The sequence below is a fragment of the Dasypus novemcinctus genome, chromosome X, assembly GCF_030445035.2.
Source record: "Dasypus novemcinctus isolate mDasNov1 chromosome X, mDasNov1.1.hap2, whole genome shotgun sequence".
Lineage (NCBI taxonomy): Eukaryota > Metazoa > Chordata > Mammalia > Cingulata > Dasypodidae > Dasypus > Dasypus novemcinctus.
This window is the reverse complement of record NC_080704.1, coordinates 146,776,308-146,800,082: the sequence shown is the minus strand read 5'-3', so window position 1 is coordinate 146,800,082 and position 23,775 is coordinate 146,776,308. Positions and strand designations below refer to the sequence as shown.

The 23,775-nt window shown below is 38.2% G+C and overlaps 1 protein-coding gene across 21 annotated transcripts in view; it reads left to right on the top strand.

Annotated features, from left to right (window-relative positions):
• The first annotated feature begins 5,409 nt into the window (after positions 1-5,409).
• The window catches only part of SMARCA1 (SNF2 related chromatin remodeling ATPase 1), a 130,129-nt gene continuing 111,763 nt past the window's right edge, over positions 5,410-23,775 (top strand). For 8 of the 21 annotated variants that reach the window (XR_011647974.1, XM_012519306.4, XM_058291270.2 and 5 more), the window contains exons 1-5: positions 5,556-5,919; positions 10,369-10,455; positions 12,337-12,503; positions 12,829-12,929; positions 13,032-13,132. Coding sequence is in view for 19 of the 21 variants with exons in the window: in XM_012519306.4 (XP_012374760.1) it covers positions 5,746-5,919; positions 10,369-10,455; positions 12,337-12,503; positions 12,829-12,929; positions 13,032-13,132 (630 nt within the window). In the remaining 2 variants the exon portion in view is untranslated. Of the gene's footprint in view, positions 5,920-10,368; positions 10,456-12,336; positions 12,504-12,828; positions 12,930-13,031; positions 13,133-23,775 lie in introns of all 21 variants that reach the window. The other 13 variants (XM_004477656.4, XM_058291272.1, XM_071213230.1 and 10 more) reach the window with 4 other exon arrangements.

The following is a 23,775-nucleotide window of genomic DNA, read 5'->3' as shown; positions in this document are numbered from 1 at the left end:
TAATATTGTGCCTTTAGTGAACCCATTTCAGATTGCTTAGCTTCTGTTTCATGTTTTAAGGCATGTATGGATGGGGAGAATTTCAGGGTTTGGAGCTTTTTATAAAAAGTTATAACGTTTTCCTTGCTAGGTTTTGTGTGATAATTTTTAAAAATAGAAAATCCTTTTATATATAACTTAAAAAGTTAATGTCTAAAACAGTTTATTAGAAGGTGACATTATTGTAAAACAGTACAATAATTTATATTGCTTCTGTTACATTACACATTAAACAACTGCATTATCTCTTCACTATGAAATTGGCCTATTTCTTTTTTTTGACTCACCCAGTCTACTAGTTCATACTCTTTCTGTTTGGGATTATTTTAACCTGTCCAGATTTGAGCAATATTTTTTGAGTCATCTCTTAAAATGTTATTTATTTATTATATGAGTAACCCACCTTTACTGAGAAAAATTAGAACTAATAGAAAAAGAAAAATAAGATAAAAAGTCATGCATAATGCTACTGCCTTGCTGTAACTATTGTTACTGTTTGGAGCAGAACCTTCCTGACTCTTTTCTTTTTTGGAAATATATTTATGTGAATAGTTTCTTTTCTTTTCTCCTAAACAAGATTATTCTATTTTTTCCTCTGCTTTTTAAAACTCAATAGTCTATGATGAATATATTTCCATGTCAATGGATATATATTTACATAATCATTCTTAATGGCATATGTATTTACATAATCATTCTTAATGGAGCATAGTACTAGTATACTGTGTGATGTTTTGCTAATCCCCTCTTCTTGCAAATTTAAATTATTTCCTTTAGGTCTTCCCCTTCCCTGCGCTCTAACTATCCTGAGTTCCCTTATTGTTCTGAGAATTTACTTTGGGTCCGTGCAAAAATCTCAGATTATTCTCCAACTTCTACCTCAAAAAAACTTCTATGTAGAGCAAAAGAAATTATCTGGATCTGTACATAATACCAGGGCCTTAAAAATGAGAGTGTCTCTTCATAATCCTGGCAGGAACGCCACAGAGACAGACGGCAGAAATATTTTTCAGTTATTTCTCAATAGGAGGTCTACCTCAAAGAGGAAGCCCTGTGAAGAACAAGAGAACTTGATAAAGGTGAAGTGGAAAGATGAGGTATGCAACCAGACAGCCTGGGTTTTGAATCTGGTTTCTGACACTCACTAGCGTGGAACCTTAGAGGAGTTAGTCACTCCAAACCTCAGGGTTCACATCTGTGAAATCGTGACAGTAATATATAGTTCATGGAATTATCATGAGAATCAGCAATATCATATGTAAAGAACCTAGCACAGTGCCTTATACAATAGTGGGTGCTCAAAAAATGGCAGATGTATACATGTTGCTACTACCTTTCCCTTAGCACACAGAGCACCAAGGAAATTTCACACTTCCAAAATTCCACAATAACTATCTTTAAAAAAATATATTTATTTTAGTTATTTATTTCTCCACACCCCCTGTTGTTTGCACTTGCTGTGTCTGTTCATTTTCTTTGTTTCTTTTAGGAGGCACAAGAAACTGAACATGGGACCTCTGATGTGAGAGGGAGGTGCCTAATCACTTAAGCCACCTCTGTTCCCTGCTTTATTGTGTCTCTCCTTATAATTTTCCTCTTGTGTTTCTTGTGTCATCTTGTCATGCCAGCTCGTCATCTGACTCATCCTCTTTACGAGGCATCAGGAACCTCTGTTCCCTGCTTAGTTGTGTCTCTCATTATGTTTTTCTTCTTGTGTCTCTTGTTGCATCATCTTGTTGTGTTAGCTTGCCATGCCTGCCCATTGCGCCAGCTCACTGTCTTCTTTAGGAGGCACCGGAAACTGAACCACGGACCTCCCGTGTGGTAGGCAGGAGCCCAATTGCTTGAGCCACATTTGCTCCCCAATAATAAGTGTCTTAAAGAAGTATGGTTGAGGGAAGTGGATGTGGCTCAAGCAATTGGGCTCCTGTCTACCATACAGGAGGTTCAGGGTTTGATACCCAGGGCTTCCTGGTGAAAGCAAGCTGGCCCATGTGGTGCGCTGGCTCACATGGTATGCTGGCTCATGCAGAGTGTTGCCCCGTGCAGGAGTGCTGCCCCATGCAGGAGTGCTGCCTCATGCAGGAGTGCTGGCCCACATGGAGAGCTGGTGCAGCAAGATGATGCAACAAAAAGAAACACAGAGGAGAGATAATAAGAGATGCAGTGGACCAGGGAGCTGAGGTAGCACAAGAGAGTGATCACCTCTCTCCCACTCTGGAAGGTCCTAGGATTGGTTCCCAGAGCTGCCTAATGAGAATACAAGCAGATTCAGAAGAACACATAGTGAATAGACACAGAGAGCAGATAATGGAGGAAGGAGGGAAAATAAATAAATAAATCTTAAAAAAAATTACAGTTGAGAAAGCTTACTGATATGAACAGAATGGTTGCTATAGTTGTAAGCAAGATTCTGTGACCAGAATCCTTTGTACCAGCTCCTGAAGAACATAGATCAGTGGGATCACAATGTGGTTTTGAGTCATACTGTGGTTTGGATGATAAATCTCAGATACAGGATAAGAGCAGGAACACCAAGCCCTTGACCTTGCTTTTATGAACTTTATAAAAGTACTCAATGTCACTAGTGGACATGTGCTCTGGGAGATACTAAACAAGTCTGGCCATGTGAAAATGACATTGGACAATCTCTACAATGTTCCGTATCTGTCAAAATGGAGATATTGTCCACTAGACTATGATCAATTTTGAAGTCCCCAAAATGGCCTCAAGTTTCTTTATCAAAGTGTGGTTTGTTCTCCAACCTCAATGGAGTAGAGCAAACAAAGACCATTTCAAATGAAGAGACATAAATGGGGAAAGTAGTAGCAGGTAGAGCAAGGTGTTGAGTAGGATTAGAAATGAGTAGACTCTTGTTGAACAAAGTCTGCAGATCATGAATTTTTGGCATATTTGCAAATAAAGATAGCACATGCTCTGTAAATAACAGTTGTTGCCTTAAGCCAAAGGGCAGTATTTTCATGAATTCTGTGGCAAGGACTATTGACCAAGCATTGACCTTTACAGCCAAATTCATATACTTGGTAACACTTTCAGTGGTGTCATCTTTTGTTTTAAAAGATTTATTTTATTTATTTATCTCTCCACACCCTCTCATTGTTTGCACTTGCTGTGCCTGTTCATCTTTGTTTCTTTAGGAGGCACCGAGAACTGAACCTGGGATCTCCACTGTGGGAGGGAGGCACTTACTCACTTAAGCTACCTCTTTTCCCTGCTTTGTTGTGTCTCTCATTATGTTTTTCTTCTTGTGTCTCCTTTTGCATCAGCTTGCTGTGCCTGCCCATTGTGTGAGCTCCCTGTCTTCTTTAGGAGGCACTGGGAACTGAATCAGGGACTTCCCATGTGGTAGGTGGAGGCCAATTTCTTGAGCGCATATGCTTCCCAGTGGTGTCATCTTCAAAAGGAAGGACCACATTATACACACACAGAAAATCTCCACATAGAAATATGGTTTGTACCCCAAATTAATTCCCAATTTTTTTTCTTGGAACTTGGAAACATGTTCTCACAGAAAAGGTGTTAAAAGAGATATGAGTTTCCCAGATTTCCTCACAAAAAATCCATTTAATCCATGACATAATTGAAATACTGTATATTTGCAATGAGAAATAGGGTGAAACGAAGTATCCTTGCAAGCAGGAACACATCAGTACTCAACAAATGTTTCTTGAGTCTTTCTCCTTTGAAGCCCCAGACAATGAAAGGAGAATTCTATTCTGCCCACAGCTGTAGTTGGGTGAAAAAGAAATTCTCCACTGCCCTTGTCTGCAAGAGCCCTTCTTAAGTCAAGTGGGTGCATGTACTGCAGCCTCTGTCTCTTTCAGTGCTTCTCCAACTTTCCCACCAAAGAACTCTTAATGACCGAAGAGATATAACTGATAGAAGGGAAGGGGTAGGATGTCTAACTGGAAATCTCAAGCTTTTTTCTTTGGAGACACTTGAAATTTTGCACTCCGCTCCTTAATACATCCCACATCTTAATAGAAAGAATCGAGTTTTAATGCTCAGTTGAGCGAATTAATTCCATTTCATTTTGAGTAAAGTTGATGCTGCAGAAATATGAACCATTTTTATCCTAAGGCTCCCTATACCCATTGAATACTCATGTACTCAAGGCTGAGAAACATGGTGGTGGCCGTGAGGATTTAAAGTGAAAGAAAGAAACACAATGAAAGTAAAATTAGAACAAAGCTAGCATCCCGGCCCTCCCCTTTTCTTTCAATGGCAAACTCCTCCAGTCACCAGGGTCTTGCTCTTCGCTGCTTTTTTCTCTATTCAAAATCAGTTACCAGATTAAATCTCACACTCCTTTACACTAAGGTGTAAATGATCAATAATAGCTAAGTGGTCAGCAGATTTTTGCATATCAGGGATTCACTATTGTCAAGCAGAAGAGGAATTTAGGGTATTATCCCCAGAGAAGAGTGATGAGAGGGGACGGCAATTGTGTGCTTTCCTGCTATTTGCAGCAATCACACCTCATTTCAGATTGATAATTTAGGAAGGTATGTTGAGGGAATTTAATCATGATTTTTTTTTCACGTTGGAAAGTATTTTATTTTGGAAGTTTGGATTTTGTAGTGATTGTGTGGCATACTGTTTTCTATATGTTTTGTTACCTTTTGTCCCTAATGACTCAAATTTGAAAGCTTGGTTGTAAGTCTTCCCATTATGGATCAAAATGAATGGCAAGGAGAAATAGTAATAATAATACCATGGTCATATATATTTTTGGTGTTGAATTCCTACTAAATAATAACGAGAGTGTGCACAGACCACGCCCCTTCCCGCTCCCTGAGAATCACAGTAATTTAATTCAATTACAGATAATAGATACCTACCGTGCGCTATCCCAGGTTCTGTGGAACTTTGCCTTTGCCCGCGAGGCGTTTTAAAATTCGTTGATGAAGGCAAAAGAAGAGCTCCCGTACAAGGGCCACCTGAGAGGTACTAGAGTTGAAAATAAAACAAATATATATATACCCCCTCCCCAAGTCAGACTTTGCCTTTTAAGTGAATGTTTGCAGCTGCCATCAAAAGATTCAAGGAACGCTTCTCCACCAGAATTTAGGAAGGTGGGAGTAGCACCACTAATTCCCGTTTACGAACTAGGGAAAAGGCGGTCCCTAGAGGGGCTCTGGGTTTTGCAAATGGTGAGAAAGACCTTCTAGAGTACAGTTACAAGCGGAAGAAAAGTTCTTTGTGCCATGAGGGGAGAACGCCCGGAGGTACAAAGAGCAGATTTGAGGGAAAGGATTCCTTTTGCAGACATTTGCGAGGGGAGCTCGGCTGTCTGTTGGGGGCGTGTGGGGAGGAAGATATTAAAGGGGCAGCGGGTTGTGGGTTCCCGCCTCCATCCCTCTCCGCGCCCCACAGGCAGGCAACAGTTGGTCGAGCGGGGCCTGCCTGGGCTCTGGGTGGGGAGGGGGAGTCTCGCGATCGTTGAGGGGGGGGCAGAGGAAAGGGGGAGGGTGACGGGGGGAGGCCATGACGTAGGGTGGGTGGACGGAAGTGGGGCAGGGTTGAGGGTTATTTAAAGAAGGGGGGGCTGAACGAAGGGGTTGAAAGCGGAGTGATTCCCCACCCCTGTTTCATCAAGCTCTTTCCAGAGCAGCTACTGCCGCCGCCCAGGAACCCTCGTCCCCTTCGTCGTCCCCCTCCTCGTCCCCGCTCCGCTCCAACGCCATGGAGCCGGACACCGCTGCAGTGGCAGCCACCGTGGCAGCCGCTGATGCGACCGCCACAATCGTGGTCATAGAGGACGAGCAGCCGAGGCCATCCACTTCTAAGGAGGAGGGACCGGTCGCCGCGGCCACCGACTCCACCGCAGCCGCTGAGAAGGGTGTGAAGAAGAGGGAGGTAAATAGAAAGGGGTGTGTGTTTGGAGGACAAATCCTGTGCCTGGCCCCTCTAAGGGGTCCAGACACTGACGTTTCGGTGCCAACTGGTACCCGCGGAGCTCTCCAGGGATGGGGGCCGCGGGCGGGGTTGGGGGCCGCGGCGGAACAGTCTGGCTTTCGCGCTCCCTTCCCCCTTTCCTTCTCGCTCGCTGGAGGGCGGGGGCGGGGCACGGCGTGGCGTGGCGTGGCGTGGCGTGGCGTGGGGTGGGGGAGCCCTTTTGGCTTGGGGAACTTGGGAGCCCCTCTACAGTCCCCAGCCCCCTTCCCATTCCCGGAACTGGGGTAACGGAGTGGGGGATGGGGCTGTGCTGGAAAAAGCCTCCGCCTCTCCCTCTCCTCTCCCTCTCCTCTCCCTCGCTCCCTCTCCCCCCACCTTCCCGTCGGCCACTGCCTGGGAAATCTGGGCCCTTCAATCCCACACTCGCGCAAAAGGGGTTTTGCTGGGGCTTAATTTTTATTTGAATTTGAAGGTGTTGGTGGTTAGGGAAGAAATTTATATCTTGGATTGGCCAGGTTGGTCCTTTGGATGGCAGGAAAAAAAAATCATCTGTTCGTTCCGTCCCCGACTTCTGAGGCGAGGGTGTCACCCCAAGAAACCGAGTTCTCCACGTCGTACTTCCCAACACAAACCCCAAAATGAGGGACTATGGACATTGGTTTAGGAAAATTTCCAACGTCTGCACCCCAACCCCCTCCCGCCCCGCCCCCCACGATATAGTGTTTCACTCCGGGCCACCCAAACAGTCCCCCAGTACGGCCTCAAGATTTACAGGCTTCCGACTCCCTCTTCCTAGTGGGCGCTGCTGACTCCTGGACACACGCAGGTCCCCTTTACTTTTTTCTTTTTTAAGAGAAGTGCCGCCTGTATGAACTGCTCCTAATGTACCTAAAAAGACACCTAAGACACCTATTAAAGCCACATTCAGAAAATAGGTGTTTTCTCCTGTAACGCCTAGGGAACCAAGATCTGCAAGTAAAACTGAAACGCGTTGAAAATGAGATTAAGACATAAATTGAGGATGAATGGATTTTTGTTATGTAATAAAATTATGGAACGGAACATTTACGGGTAGATTTTTCTTTTGTTTGTTAGTAGACATCGCAATTAAAAAATACGGCAGGCAATTAAAATTATGTTTTAGGGATCGCAAGTTGCTTTGTCTGAATCATTATATGATACTATACGATCAAGTGAAAAGCTTTTGAGGGAAATGAACATCTTTCGCCTTGAATTAGAAGAGTAACTTTAAATTCAGCAGTTGTTTAAGTGACTTTTTTTTACTGCTACAATGTTGACTAAACAGAAAGACAATCGTGGTGCTAAGTGAAAACCTTAGAAATAGGCATTTTTAGATCAGTAACACAATATTGATGATTAAAGCTGGGCCAGATTCCAAGCATCAGTGTAAATCAAATGTTAGGAAATTCAGAAATGCTCTTATTCTGAAGGTGTCTTTTTTCCCCAGACCGGGTAATTGTAAAGTGCTAAGCTGTCTTTTCTATGGCAGTAGAGGATGTCCAATTTTCAGGTTGTATGCATAGTTTTGAATTGTGAAAAGATGGGGAATCAATTAAAAAACCACCCTCCTATATAATAAACACAGATAATACAGGTGAGATACATGTATTCACGAACTCTGTAGCCTCCTCAGAAATTAATGGTACTTCATTTGCACACTCGGCTTAGGGGAATGAGGTGTTACATGGCAGGAACTTCCTGGGTAACTGAAATTTACTACTTTAGACACATCTTTTTTATTTTTAACATTTTCCTTGAAAATCTAAATATCTTGCATACTTCCCTGACTGCCTAAATTGTGTTCTAAAAGTACAAATTAGCCTTTCCCTCATGACCATTACTTCTTGTATTCTGGCAGTGATACAGAATCAGTTGCTATCCAGGAGGTGATTTTCCCTAAATTAAGTAACCACCTCCCACACTGTTCCAGTATTGTGTTGATTTTTTGAAATAATTTTTCTGTCTCCTCCCTCAATTGTCAGGCTTAGCACTTTTTGAACATCTCATCTACTTTTATCAGAATCTGTTAGTGTATAATAAAGGACATAGATGTGACAAAACCATAAAATCATTTAAAACAACAGTAAAATACAAGAATTTAAGTGATGAAACAGAGAGAGGGAAATAATTACACCTGAAAACCAAAGCTAAGGGCTGCTACTGCAGTGCATTACAAATTTCAGTACTGGGCTTCTGCTGTTGACAGTGCACTTTCTTCTAATATTCTCTCCCACATCATTTGCTGCTGCTTTTATTCTCTGTGGTAGGGGAAGCCAGATTATCACATTTGCTTGAACTGTATATCACATTAAAAGAAAATAGGCTCTGAATGAGGGCACTTTTATGATGTATAAGATAGGTGAGATTTAGTGAATTGACTTGGACATCTAGGTACTCAAAGGTAATTTTGCTTACCTTCTTCTTCTTGAGCTTCCTTGGTTTAAGTTATGGTTGGATAACCTAACATTGTAGAAATTGGAGATGATGGTTTTGATAACGCAAATGTCAAGAAAAAGGTCATCATTGTCTTAAGACATTTTGATGCATTCTGTCTAGAATAACAGATCATAAATAAAATCTGTAAGGAATTCATTAGAATATCTTCATCACCTTTCATCTTTTTTTTGGTATGAGAAATTTATTCCTTAAAAACACGCATATTTATATACAAATGAGAAGGTTTAGGAGGTAAGTATTTTTAAATTTGTTGTGGAAGATAGTGCCAATTAAGTAATTACCCACAGCCTTTAATAACATCGCTCAAGAGTAGGAATTTTAATTAGCATATAATTAAATTTTTATGGTGTTCTAGTGCAAGGTAAGCTAAAAAGTAATGAGTAAAATGGTTTTCTAAGATTAAAGGTTTAATTTTTTATAAATGAAATTTACTTCCCACATTATTATGTACTTGTGTATATAAGGCGAAGTAATTTTCACTGTTTTGAAACTTGAAACCTCGACTTCAGATAGCTCTTACAGGAATGATAGGGGTGTGGATTTTGTTACCCAATTTTTCTTTACTTACTGCTTTGGAAATACAATACGATTTATTGTATATCTGGTAATTTGAATGTGTGGGTTTGAAGAGGATCTGTAGCCGTTTTGTATCCCTTCCATCCAGGATTACATTTTAAACATCCCAGAAAGAGGATATATGCATATTAGTTGCTATAAATCAAGATGATTGCTATTTGGGTAAGAGTAACTGAACAATAACTATGAGTGCTCGAAAGTAAGACCGTGATCAGGGTCAAATTCTGTAATCTATACATAAATTCTATAATCAAATTCTATAGTTTGGATTTCCTCAAAATAGAAATTTTAGTAAACGTTGGAAGATAGTTACTTATTAGCTTTTGGGGCCATGTTTTTCTTGTGTTCAAAGTCACATTCTTTTGCTGATTTTTGACTTAAGTTTTCAGGAAGACGTTGACAAAAGTCATAATAAAATTGAAATGTTTTATTTACTTTTTTCAAACGCATATGTGTTTTGACTTGCGCAAAGTCTGTGCTAAAACTGAACTACTATTGGCTTTGGTTATCATGGTCAGATTTGTTTTTATTTTATTTCTTGATTTCTTACTGGGAAGGAGGTGTATTCTATATACCTATTTATATTTTCAAGTAGAAGTTTGTCTGTACAAAGGATAGGGTGCATGAGATAACTCGCCACAGATAAATTAAGTATTTTTAACTGATAGTTTTTACTAAATTACAACTTTTTAAATATCAAAGGTTAATAGTTACTAACCCTTATAAACTGCCTTATAAATAAAAAGTAGTTATTTTCCATTTTGGAGGATATAAACATAAACCAAACATTTAAAACTATAATATCTCATTATTTTAAATATATATGATCACACAGTATTAAAAAAGAGAAGTTATACTATTCTAATTAAAATATAAAAAAGATAAAAAATAGTGTCTTCTCAGGAACAGAAGTCATAGTCTTTTCTTCTGGCTTGTTTCCATCATATAAAGAAATGTTTCTGAGAATTAATATTTACTTTTCTTTAATTCTTTGGTTTGTGGTAGATAGTATTAGCAGATCCTAGATTTTAAAATTTATTTAATGGCTACACACTTTCTTGTACTTTAAATTAAAAACTAGTGAAGAGGCTCAATATTTCATCCTTTGTTTTTTATTTTAATAAATTAATATGTTTTCTCTGTTTGTCATGACTTCTTTTGATTTTATTTTTAATTGGACTTCAGGTACAGAGAACCAGATTAATCATAAGCCCTGCTTCATGACATGCTTTCATCATTGGTTCATGCATTTATTTATTTATTTGCTTAATTATGGTATTTTCACTAAATTGGAATGTTGACCAGTTTTTAGACCTTGCCTTGCAATTTGATGATTTATTTTCTTTGAAATTCTAGAAAAGCACTTCTCCATTTCAACTCAAACTTGCTGCTAAAACTTCTAAATCTGAAAAGGAAATGGACCCGGAATATGAAGAGAAAATGGTAAATATACTTTTGTGTACAAAAGTGAATGCTGTAGATAATTTTTATAGAGAAGAAGTGAAAGATTAAGAAATATATTGTATATCTAATGTAACAGAATCATAGATTTTAGAATTGGAAAGTAATGTGATACATAACCCATAATAAATTTTTGTTGACTAAATGAATTTTCTCCATTTTCGGGTGAGAAAATAAAGGATAAGAGAAGCTATATGGAATAATTGGTATTAGAAGGCACTTATCGTTATTTTAGTTCAGTGCTCTTTAGTGTATAATAAAGTGTTTCATGCTAGAGATATTTTATCCATTAAATGAAAATATCAGTGGCAAAACTAATCTGACTTTGTGACTTTTTCTCTCTCCTTGTTTTGAGTATATGAATTGTACATATTATAAGACATTTAATATGATAATACACTTTCTTGAGACAAGGATATTTTCCATATGAGTGAAAATATCACATATTTAAGCAGTATAATCTTAGTTATGCTCATATACTATACATTTAATTATTTAATATTAGTCACTAAAATTCACATTTTAGCTTTAATTTTGAATGGGCTTTCATGCCTTGGGATCTTTCAAAACCATTGATCTTGGTTAATTCAAAAAAGAAGTTACAGGTAGTTGGAACTGATACATTTTTTACCTGAGGTGGTTTTGTAGTAATATGATAACATTAAGTAGAGATAAAGTACATTTTTAGAAATCCATAACTGTTTTACCGTACTACATGCTGTAATATTTAAGGCTACATCTAAAATGCAGATAGTTAATGCTTTAACAACTTTAGAACAACATTCCAGTGCAGATAACATAAAAGGAAATTTTTTGGCCTTCTTCCAGCTACTGGTCTGAATGCATTTGTCTTACTTTTGTATTTATGTTAATGAACTCTTCTGTAACTTTCTGGTGTCTTTAATTATGCGTCCTTCATTAGCAATCAAATATTCTCTATCCTGTGGTCCAAAAGTAACTGGAATTGAAAAATAATCTTTAATTTTTTTCCTTGATCTAGAAGGTTGTGTGTCTTTTGGTCGTCTTAGATTTTTTAAATAAAAAAGATTCATTGCATTTATATGATATGAGTCATATGATTTTTATAATTTAAATCAACTTTCAATAGTTAATATGTATTATTTCATTAACTATATGTACACACACATGTGTGTGCATGTGTATATGTATATGTTTTCCTCAAATCCTGCTCACTTTGGAGAGATACTATATACTGTTAGCATAAATACAATTTTCCAGATAATTTTAATCGAAGATAGAAATGTTTTATCACATTACTGTGCCAGGACATTGAAAATATCTTGAGAAAAGATGACGTTGTATTCTAAGAATTCAATTAATGCTAGAATTAGCTTGAAAATTTCTAAGAGTTCAGTTTATGATATATATATATCATAGTTAATAATTTACATTTTTATTTTTAGGATACGTTATTATGATGTTTAATTTGTTGCTATTTAGGAAAAGAAAATAATTATAATTTGTAAAGAAGATTTATTTTTTGACCCTGACTCTTTAGAAAGAGTACTTCTTATTGAGGCATTTACTAAGTTTCTTAGATCATTTATTTGGTTTCTTTTCAAACTACTTGAAAAGGCCATTTTCAAATTGTGCTACTTACTAGCAGTAGGAGCTTGGAAAAGTTACTTACCATCCCAGTACCTCAGTTTTATCATTTGCAAAAATGGGGGTATGATACTAATACCTGCCTTGTTGGTTTAAGAGAATGAAATGTTAGTATGTTTAAAGTGCTTAGAACAGTGGTTAGTACAAAGTAAGTACACTATAAGTATATGTTAAGTAAATAAACTTAGAAAAAATAAAAATAGAAGGTTTAAAATTTTTCTTTTGTTTTTAAATTAGAAAGCAGATCGAGCTAAGAGATTTGAGTTTCTACTGAAGCAGACAGAACTCTTTGCACATTTCATTCAACCTGCAGCTCAGAAATCTCCAACATCTCCTCTGAACATGAAATTGGGACGTCCTCGAATAAAGAAGGATGAAAAGCAGAGTTTAATTTCTGCTGGAGAGTATGTTGACATCTCTCTCCTTTCCTCAATTCCTCCTCTCCTCTCTTCACTCTCCCCTCAGATACTCCACTCTCTTCACTTCTTCAGTATCACTTTATATTAAAGAAATAAGGATATTGTCAGTGTAAAATGTTTTGGAGGCAATAATATTTATTTTTTCCATTAGAAGTCAGTCATTAAGAATGTAAGTTGGTTTCTACCAAATTCTAAGCAAGATCGTAGATAACTCGTTTTTTCCCCCTAAAAGATATTAGTAATGTGTACTGACTTAACTGACACCTTAGTGTTTGGGCTGAGTATAAAAATATTTCTTTTCTCATTTTAGCTATCGCCACAGGCGTACAGAACAAGAGGAAGATGAAGAGTTGCTGTCAGAGAGTCGGAAAACATCTAATGTGTGTGTCAGATTTGAGGTGTCGCCCTCGTGTAAGTAATTCGTTACATTGGTGGGTTTTTTTCAATTTGGTTTTAATATTTTACCTGACTGTATTAACAGTAGTATGAAACATCCTTGATTTTTTTTTTCAGATGTGAACGGAGGACTACTGAGGGATTATCAGATTCGAGGACTGAACTGGTTGATCTCATTGTATGAAAATGGAGTTAATGGTATTTTGGCTGATGAAATGGTAAGGAGTGGTGGCTAAAATCACATTCTCATTTATTGGTAGTTTTTGTGTAAATTTTGAAATAAATGAGCTTACCTTCCTCCCTAATGCCTAGAGGATAATTGCTTCATTTAGTCATTAAAACGTAAGAAAGTTTTGTAATGTCTAGAATTGTTTTTTTTGAAGATTTATTTATTTTATTTATTTCTCTCCCCTTCTCCCCTACCCCCCTGCCCCAGTTGTCTGTTCTCTATGTCTGCTTGCTGTGTCTTCTTCGTCCGCTTCTGTTGTTGTCAGCGTCATGGGAATCTGTGTTTCTTTCTGTTGCATCATCTTGTTGTGTCAGCTCTCCATGTGTGCAGCGCCATTCCTGGGCAGGCTGCACTTTCGCGCTGGGCGGCTCTCCTTACCGGGTGCACTTCTTGTGCATGGGGCTCCCCTACGAGGGGGACACCCCTGCATGGCACGGCACTCCTTGCGCGCATCAGCACTGTGCGTGGGCCAGCTCCACACGGGACAGGGAGACCCGGGGTTTGAACCGCGGACCTCCCATGTGGTAGACGGACGCCCTAACCACTGGGCCAAGTCCGCTTCCCTTAGAATTGTTTCTTTAGAACATATAATTTCACAGACTATAAAAATTCCTACTGTGATTTCCTTAAATGGTACAAAAAACTTCCTTGCATCTATAGTTTTTCTTTTTTTAAAGATTTATTCCCCCCCACCATTTTTGCTCTCTCTGTCCATTCTCTGTGTGTTCTTCTGTGTCTGCTTACATTCTTGTCATGTGGCACCAGGAAGCTGTGTTGCTTTTTTTGTTGCATCATCTTGCTGTGTCAGCTCTCCATGTGCGTGGTGCCACTCCTGGGTGGGCTGCACTTTTTTGACACGGGGCAGCTCTCCTTGTGGGGCATACTCTTTGCACGTGGGGCACCCCTACGTGGGGGACACCCCTGTGTGGCATGGGACTCCTTGAGCGTGGCAGTGCTGCACATGGGCCAGCTCACCACACGGGTCAGGAGGCCCTGGGTACCGAATCCTGGACCTCTTATATAGTAGGCGGAGGCTCTATTAATTGAGCCACAAACACTTCTCTTATACTTGTTTTTGTTTGTACTTTGGCTTCCAAGAAGTGCAGAGCCAAATTGAATGCAAAACAGAGCATCTTTGTAACCTTTAATGGTCTGCCCTTTGTGTCTTTTCTCATTCTTTATCTTCTAGTCTTACTTTCTTTAGTTCCTCTTTATTTTTATTTTACCATTAAGTTATGTTCCATGTTTTCATTGTAGGCCATCTGAAATCTTTTTGGGAATGAGGTGGAGTATATAACCCAAAAATCAATGAAGGAAGGGATGCATGAATGAATGAGTGAATGTAAATAGCTGGATTGTGCAGGAATCAGAACGTGAATAGATGGAATAAGGAGAAAAAATGTGAAGAACAATGCAGTCTAGATACAGTAGAGTGCCAGGCGGGAGTTGGGAAATAAGCTAAGGAATCATGGTCATTGTAATTAAAATGACTGAAGAGAAAAAGAGAAAAAGCAAGGCCATATAAGAGGCTGATTCAGTAGTTAAGGGGAGTATATGAAGGTTAGATTGATACTTTAGGACCAGGTGAATACCATAGGATTTCAGTAAGGGCAGAGGAAGTACTAGATCTATTTAACCCAGTAGTGCCCTTATTTATGTGATTCTGGAGCCATATTTGCAATAACTATTATCCAGAAAAACCACATGACTATATGTACTCTATAGTATTTAGCGTATTAATCAATCCCATTGATACTTATCCCTGGCTAGCAACTTGTAGGTGTGTAGCAGGGGTTGTTTAAATGGAAGGGTCTGTAGCTCTACAGATATATCTACATATTCTTAGTTGGGGCCTTTAGTCAGCTCAGAGAGGGAGGAGCTTATTTTTGTTAAATTTTAAATACTTTTTAAATTTTTTCAAATTTAAGGACAGTTATAAAAATAATACAAACCCCATATGGAGAACTCCGGCATACCCCTATATCCTCTTTCCTTGCTGCCAGATACCCAGATCCAACATTTTAATATTTGCCACATCTGCCATATGATTCTATTTATTCATCTGTCTTCCTGTCCATTCATCCATCTGTTTGTCTATTTATCAATCCATTTTCTGAAAACTTGAGTGTAGGTTGTATACATCATGTTCCTTGAATGCTTAATACTTCCATGTACATTTCCTAAGAACAAGGATATTCACTTAAAATACAGTTACCAGGAAAACAGACTTGGCCCAGTGGATAGGGCATCCATCTACCACATGGGAGGTCCACGGTTCAAACCCTGGGCCTCCTTGACCTGTGTGGAGCTGGCCCACCTGCAGTGCTGATGTGCGCAAGGAGTGCCATGCCATGCAGGGGTGTCCCCGCATAGTGGAGCCCCACACACAAGGAGTGCACCCCCTAAGGAGAGCTGCCAGCACGAAAGAAAGTGCAGCCTGCCCAGGAATGGCACTACACACACGGAGAGCTGACACAACAAGATGACGCAACAAAAAGAAACACAGATTCTCATCCTGCTGACAACAATAGAAGCAGACAAAGAAGAACATGCACATAGCAAATGAACACAGAGAGCAGACAACGGGGGGATTGGGGGAGTTGAGAGAAATAAATTTAAAAAAACCTAAATCTTTAAAAATACAGTTACCAAGTTCAAGCAATTTAACACTGATATCAAGATGACTGTCTATATATTCCAGTTTTTTCATATGTCACAATAATGTCTCTTTGAGCCTTTTCTTCTTTTTTGCTAGATCTCATCCAGGATTATGTATTGCATGTAATTGTTATTGCCTCTTTAGATGCTCTCTATTTTTTTAAATTGTGGGAACATATATACAACATAAACTTTCACATCACAACCACTCCCAAGTGTACCATCCAGTGGAATTAATTACATTGACAATAATGTGGTGCCCTTATTCCACTTTCCATTACCAAAATTTTCCCATCTCCTCAAACAGAAACCCTATACCCATTGTGCATTAACTTCCCATTTCCCTGCCCCCTGACCCTGGCAACCTGAACGCTTAAGTTTTGTCTCTATGGGCTTGTGTAATCTTCAGTATTTTCTTTGTAGTTAATTTAGGGCTTACATTTTAACATCCTAAATCTGTAACAATCTCGCTTGGGTTTGATACCAGCTTAGCTTCAACAGTACATGTAAACTATGTTCCAGTACCTCTCTATTCCCCCACCTTTATGTAGTTTATACATTTATGTTTATACATTATGAGTCCATAATCACTGATTTCTCCTTACATTTTATACATTTGCTTTTTAGATCCTGTGGGAAGTAAAAAGTGGAGTTACAAACCAAAAATAGAATAGTGCTGGTACTATACACACAATACTATACATACTATATATGTACTATACATACAATAGTGTAAGTACCTGTATGCTTACCCATGTTATTACCCTCACTGGAGATCTTTATTTATTCATGTGACTTTGATCTGTTATCTAATGTCCTTTTCTTTCAACCTGCTGAACTTGCTTAAGTATCTCTTGTAGGGATGTCTAGTGCTGATGAATTTCCTCAGGTTTTGTATATCTGGAAATGTTTTAATCTCTCATTTTGTAAAGGACAGTTTTGTTGGATATAGAAGCTCTTAAGTGATAATTTTTTGCTTTCAGCACTTTTTTTTTTAAAGATTTATTTTTATTATTTTCTCTCCCCTTATTCCCCCCCTGCCCCACCCTGGTTGTCTGCTCTCTGTGTCCATTCGCTGTGTGTTCTCTCTGCTTCTATTCTTGTCAGTGGTACTGGAAATCTGTGTTTCTTTTTGTTGTGTCTTCTTGCTGCGTCAGCTCTCTGTGTGTGGTGCCACTCCTGGGCAGGCTGAACTGTCTTTTGTGCTGGGTGGCTTTCCTAATGGGGCATACTCCTTGCGCATGGGGCTCCCCTATGCGGGGGACAGCCCTGTGCGGCACGGCACTCCTTGAGTGCATCAGCACTGCGCATGGGCCAGCTCCACATGGGTCAAGGGGGCCCTGGGTTTGAACTGTGGACCTCCCATGTAGGTGGACGCCCTATCCATTGAGCCAAGTTCACGTCCCTCAGCGCTTTTAATGCTGTCTATCCCACTGCCTTCTTGACTCCATGGTTTCCAGTGAGAAATTGGCACTTAATCTTACCGAGTTTCCTTTGTATATGACATGTTGCTTCTCCTGCAGCTTTCAGAAATTTGTTTACCTTTGGTATTTGACAGTCTGATTATAATATACGGTCATGGGCATATATTTGGATTTATCCTGTTAGGAGTTCATTGAGCATCTTGGATATGTATATTAATGTATTTTGTTAAATTAACCATTATTTTCTTCAATATTCTGTCTTTTTCTCTCTTCCTTCTCCTTTGGGTCTCCCACAATGTATATATTGGTATGCATGATGATATTCACAGATTCCTAAGGCTCTGTTCATTTTTCTCCATTCTTTTTGTTTCTCAGACTGAATAATTTCACTTGTCTTATCTTCAAGTTCACTAATTCTTCTGCACATTCACTGATTCTTTCTTCTGCCAGCTTCAGTCTGTTGTTAGAACCCTCTAGGGAATTTTGCATTTCTGTTACTGTGGTCTTCAGCTCTGTTTGGTTCCTTTTCACAATTTCCATTTTTCTATTGATATTCTCTTTATGTTCATCTTTTGTTTCCCAACTTCCTTTAGTTTTTTGTCCATGTTTTCCTTTAGCTCTTTGAGCATATTTAAGATGATTTTAAAAAAGAATTTGGTATGCCTCAGGTCTGGTCTTCTTCATTGTCAGTTTTTAATGCTCTTTCTAATTTTTTTCTTTTGCCTGGGCCATCACTTCTTGTTTCTTTATGTTTTGTAACTTTCGTTGAAACCTGGATATATAGATATTTTAATGTGTTATTCCTAGAATTTAGACTCTGAGCCATCTGTTCCTTAAGCTTGTGTACAGCTAGTGTTATGACAGAGCTTTCCTTGACTGTCAGGAGCTAACAAAGAAAAAAAGAAAAAATGAGAACACCTTTCTCAGTCTTTGCAGACTGACCTGTGCCAAGTGTTCTCCTTCATAGCTTAGCCATATAAAGAGTTTAGAGAATAGCTCCAAGCCAAAGTGTAACTAGCAGCCTACCTGATCCTTTCTGCACATACTTCTAGTCTGGGGCATGCACATGTGGCCTTTGGAATTCTCCTGCTCACATGTGTATAAATGTCCCCTTTTCTCTAAAAAACCTTTTCCTCATGATCCTGGGCACTACACTGTATGTCCTATAACCAGCAATCCCTTTTCCCAGGCAGCTGCTTGACTGCTTTCCCACACCAGTCTTTAGGAGAGCTCTGTGTGGTGCTTTCTATACACAGGGCAAGTTCTGGGACAGTGAGTACCTCAAGCCACCTCCAGACAGATTGGGCCGGGCATGCATACTCCCAGCATGTGCACAGGACCTATTCTGCTTCAAACTCTTTTCTACAGTGGCTGCCAACACCACTTTACTTTCCCATCAACAATGAATGAGTGTTCCTCTTTCTCCACATCCTCTCTAATACTTGTTATTTTTCATTTTTTAATAGTAGCCATTTGAGGGAGTGTGAAATAGTATCTCGTTGTTTTGATTTGCATTTCCCTAATGACTAATGATGTTGAGCATCTTTTCATGTGCTTTTGGCTATTTGTATATCTCTTTTGGAGAAATGTCTATTCATTCAACTCTTATGCTCATTTTTTAATTAGGTAGTTTGTCTTTTTGTTGTTGCATTGTAGGGTTTATTTATAAATAATGGTTATTAATTCCTTATCAGAAATAAGGTTTCCAAATATTTCTGCAATTCTGTAGGTGGTTGTTTTATTTTATGACGAAGTCCTTGGCACAGAAGTTTTTAATATTAATGTAGCCCTTGTTACCTGTTTTTTATTTTGTTGTCTGTGCTTTGATTGTAAATTCTAAAAACTATTGCCTAGCACAAGATCCTGAAGATGCTTCCCTACATTTTCTTTTAGGAGTTTTATGCTCCTGGTTCTTATATTTAGGTCTTTCATCCATTTTGAATTAATTTTTTTGTTGATTTTTTTTTTGCTTTGAATAACTTTCAAACTTATAGAATAGTTACAAAAGTAATTCACACTCCATACAGAGAATTCCACTGTACCCCTATCCCCTCAGATACCCAGATCTCCTGATTTTAACATTTTGCCAAATTTGCTATATCATTTTATCTATCTATCCATCTCTATTTCCCTCTCTTCCCCTCCTATCTCTTTCTCTGTCATTCTGTTTATCAATCCATTTCCTGATTACTTGAGTTTAGGTCATATATATCATGTTCCTTGAACACTTAATACTTCCATGTTTATTTCCCAAGAACAAAGATATTCACCTATATAAGTACCTGAAGGGAAGTTTTGAATTATTTTTTTGTATATTGGTGTTAAGTAGGGGTCTACTTTCATTCTTTTGCATATGGATATCCAGTTTTTCCAGCATTGTTTGTTGAAGAGACTATTCTTTCTCCTTTAAGTAAAATTGGCATCACTGTCAGAAATGATGAGGGTCTATTTCTCAATGCCCAACTAGACTCTGTTGGTTTATAAGTCTGTCCTTTTGCCAGTAATGTTGTGTTTACCACTGCAGCTTTGTAGTTCCTTTTATAATTGGAAGTGTGAGTGCCTCAACTTTGTTTTTTTCTGAGATGTTTTTGGCTATTTGGAGCCCCTTACTCTTTAATATAAATTTGATAATTGGCTTTTCCATTTCTGCAAAGAAGGCTATCTGGAATTTTGATTGAGATGGCATTGAAACTGTAAATTGCTTTGAGTAGAATTGATATCTTAGTGGTATTTAGTCTTCCAATCCATGAGTGTGGAATGTCCTTCCATTTATTTAGATCTTCTTTGATTTCTCTTCACAAAGTTATGTAGTTTTCTGTGTATAAGTTCTTTACATCCTGCTTATTAAGTTTATTCCTAGGCATTTTATGCTTTTAGTTGCTGTTTTTAAATGGAATTTTTAATTAATTTCTCCTTCATATTGTTCATTACTAGTGTATAGAAACACTACTGATTTTTGGGTGTTGATCTTGTACCCTGCCACATTGTGGAATTCATTCATTAACTGGTAGCTTTGTAGATTTTTTGGGAATTTCTATGTATAGGATCTTGCCTGTAAGTAGGGAAAGTTTTATTTCTTCCTTTCAAATTTGGATGCTTTTAATTTCTTTTTCTTGCCTTAACTACTCTGGCTAGATCTTCCAGTACAATATGAGTAACAGTGGTAAAAATGGGAATCCATGTCTTGTTAGTGATCTTAGAAGGAAAGCTTTCAGTCTTTCACCGTCGAGTATGATGTGGTTTTTCATATATGCCATTTATTATGTTGAGGAAGTTTCCTTCTATTCATAGTTTTCTAAGTGTTTTTTTTTTTTTTCTCCATCTCTATCTTTCTTTTTTTTTTTTTTTTTTTAATTTTTTTATTTTTTATTGACTTTGTAATAATATTACATTAAAAATATATATGTGAGGTCCCATTCAACCCCACCCCCCCACCCCCCCTCTCCCCCCCCCCAACAACACTCGTTCCCATCATCATGACACATCCATTGGATTTGGTAAGTACATCTTTGGGCACCTCTGCACCTCATATACATTGGTTCACATCATGGCCCATACTCTCCTCTATTCCATCATGTAGGCCCTGTGAGGATTTACAATGTCCGGTGATTACCTCTGAAGCACCATCCAGGGCAGCTCCATGTCCCGAAGATGCCTCCACCTCTCATCTCTTCCTGCCTTTCCCCATACCCTTTGTCCATTATGTCCACTTTTCCCAATCCAATGCCACCTCTTCTATGTGGACACTGGAGATTGGGAGGTTTTTGATTACTGATTCAATCTCTACTTTCTATTGGTCTGTTCAGGTCTTCTATTTTTGCTTGAATCAGTGTAGGTAGTTTATGTGTGTCTAGGAATTTGTCCATTTCATCTAGTTTGTCTAATTTGTTGCTGTCCAGTTGTTCATAGTATCCTCTTATAATCCTATTTTTGTGGGGTTGGTAGTAATGTCCTCCCTTTCATTTCTGGTTTTAACTATTTGTGTCCTCTTCTTAATCTTTGTCACTCTAGCTTAAGGGTTTGTCAATTTTATTGTTATTTTCAGAGAAGCAGTGTTTGCTTTTTTGTTTCTCTCTATTTTTTTAATTCTCTATTTCATTTTTTCCTGCTGTAATCTTTGTTAGTTCTTTCCCTCTGCTTTCTTTGGGTTTATTTTGCTCTTCTTTTACTACATCTTCCATTTGTGAGGTTTGGTCTCTGATTTGAGATCTTTTTTTCTTTTTTTAATGTAAGCATTTAGAGCTGTAAATTTCTCCCTCAGCATTGTATTTGCTGCATCCTGTTAATTTTGGCACGTTATCTTTTCATTTTCATTCACCTCAACATATGCCCTGATTTCCCTTGTGAGCTCTTCTTTGACTCATTGGTTGTTTAAAAGTTCATTTTAAAATTTCCACTTAATTGTGAATTTTCCATTTCTCCCTCTTTTTATTGATTGCTATCTTCATTCTGTTGTAGTTGGGGCAGATATATCATACGGTTTTGATATTTTTAAATTTATTGAGACTTCTTTTGGTACCTAATATTTACTCTAACCTGAGTGATCCGTGTGCATTAGAGAAGAATATGTATTTTGCTGCTGTTGGGTGAAGTCTTCTATAAATGGCTGTTAGGTCTGGTTGGTTTATAGCATCATCCAAGTCTTCTATTTCCTTATTGATTTTCTGTTAGATGTTCTGTGCATTACTAAAAGTGGTGTATTGATGTCTCTTAATGTAGAACTGTCTATTTCTCACTACAGATTTGCCAGTATTTGCTTCATATACGTATATTTGGACCTCTGCTATTTTGTGAATATATATTTAAATTTGTTAGGTCTTCTTGTTGAATTGGCCCCTTTATCAGTATATAGTGATCTTTGTCCCTCAACTGTCTTTGTCTTAAAAGTCTTTTTTTTTGGTCTGCTGTTAGTATGCTACCCCATCTCTTTTGGTCAGTATTTGTATGGTGTATTTTTTGTCTGACCTTTCATTTTCAGCCTACCCGTGTTTTTGAATTAAGGTGAGTCTCTTGTTTGCAGCATATAGTTTGATTTTTTATCCATTCTGCCAGTGGCTACCTTTTGACTGGAGAGTTTAATCCATTTACATTCGAAGTAACTACCAATTATGAAGGACGTTTTCTGCAATTTTGCTACATGTTCTTTTTAAGTCATATCTTTTTTGTTCCTTAATTGTTCCATTAATGCCTACTTTCATATTTAGTTCATTTTTTTGTTTTGTACCATTTTGAGTCTTCTTATTTCTTTCTGTGTATATTTTCATGTGTTTTTTTGTGGTTACCATGAGGCTAAAAGTTAACATCTTAAATTTAAACATCATGTTTGATTTGATACCATGATGTTGCCCTTTTCTTGATTTGATGTTTGCCTTTTTACTGCAGCTTTAAGTGTTTTCTGGAACCCTGAGAAAGGTGTTTCTGCCAGTTCTTTCTGCTTGTTCAAAACTGTTGTCAGGGGACAGAGCTCTGAAGCTTCTCACTCTGTCATCTTGATTGGGACACTAGGGAGCAGCTTGTTAATTGAACAGTGGAAGGTCCAGGGTCATTTGTCCCAAGCTCCTTTTGGCTGTAGCCTGTATAAACATGAACGATCTTTAAATTTATGCAGATACCAGGTATGTTTTAATTACTGAAAAAGAGAAAAAGACTTGAAGAATATAGAAAACTTGGAAAAATGAAGAATAAATGAAAAAAATTATATTTCTGCCACCAAAAAATCACCACATTTAACATTTTGGCATATTTCCTTTCAGTCTTTTTCCTCTCTATGTGTTTTATTTGGATGAAATCATATTGTATATATAATTTGGTATTCTCATTCCTTCACATATATATTTAATAGATAATATTTTCACACAATTAAAATGCTTATTAAAAATTATGTTCAATTGCTTCACAGTAATTAATCTGAGGGAGGTACCATAATTTTATTTAACTCCTTCCTTATTACTGTTCATTTAGATTGCTTGATGTGTGTTGCATAATTAATGCTATGATGAAAGTCTTGTAATTTAGCTTTTCTGGACCTCTCAGATTATTTCCATAGGATTCCTACAAGGAGAATTACCTGGTTAAGACCATTTCAAGGCTTTGAGCATAGCATTCATAAATCCATCCCATTAAGTGAAATGTAAGATAGAATAAACCCAATAAAATAGCTTTAAGCTTAGGTTTATAAAAGGAAAGATATAACTTGCCTAGAGATAGCACCAGAAACTGTTTTAAAAGGCCAGGCAGGGAAGCGGACTTGGCCCAATGGATAGGGCGTCCGCCTACTTCATGAGAGGTCTGCAGTTCAAACCCCAGCCCTCCTTGACCCGTGTGGACCTGGCCTATGTGCAGTGCTGATGTGCACAAGGAGTGCCCTGCCACACAGGGGCATCCCCACGTAGGGGAGCCCCATGTGCAAAGAGTGCACTCGGTAAGGAAAGTCGCCCAGCGCAAAAGAAAGTGCATCCTGCTCAAGAATGGTGCCGCACACACGGAGAGCTGACACAACAAGATGACGCAACAAAAAGAAACACAGATTCCCGGGCCGCTGATAAGGATA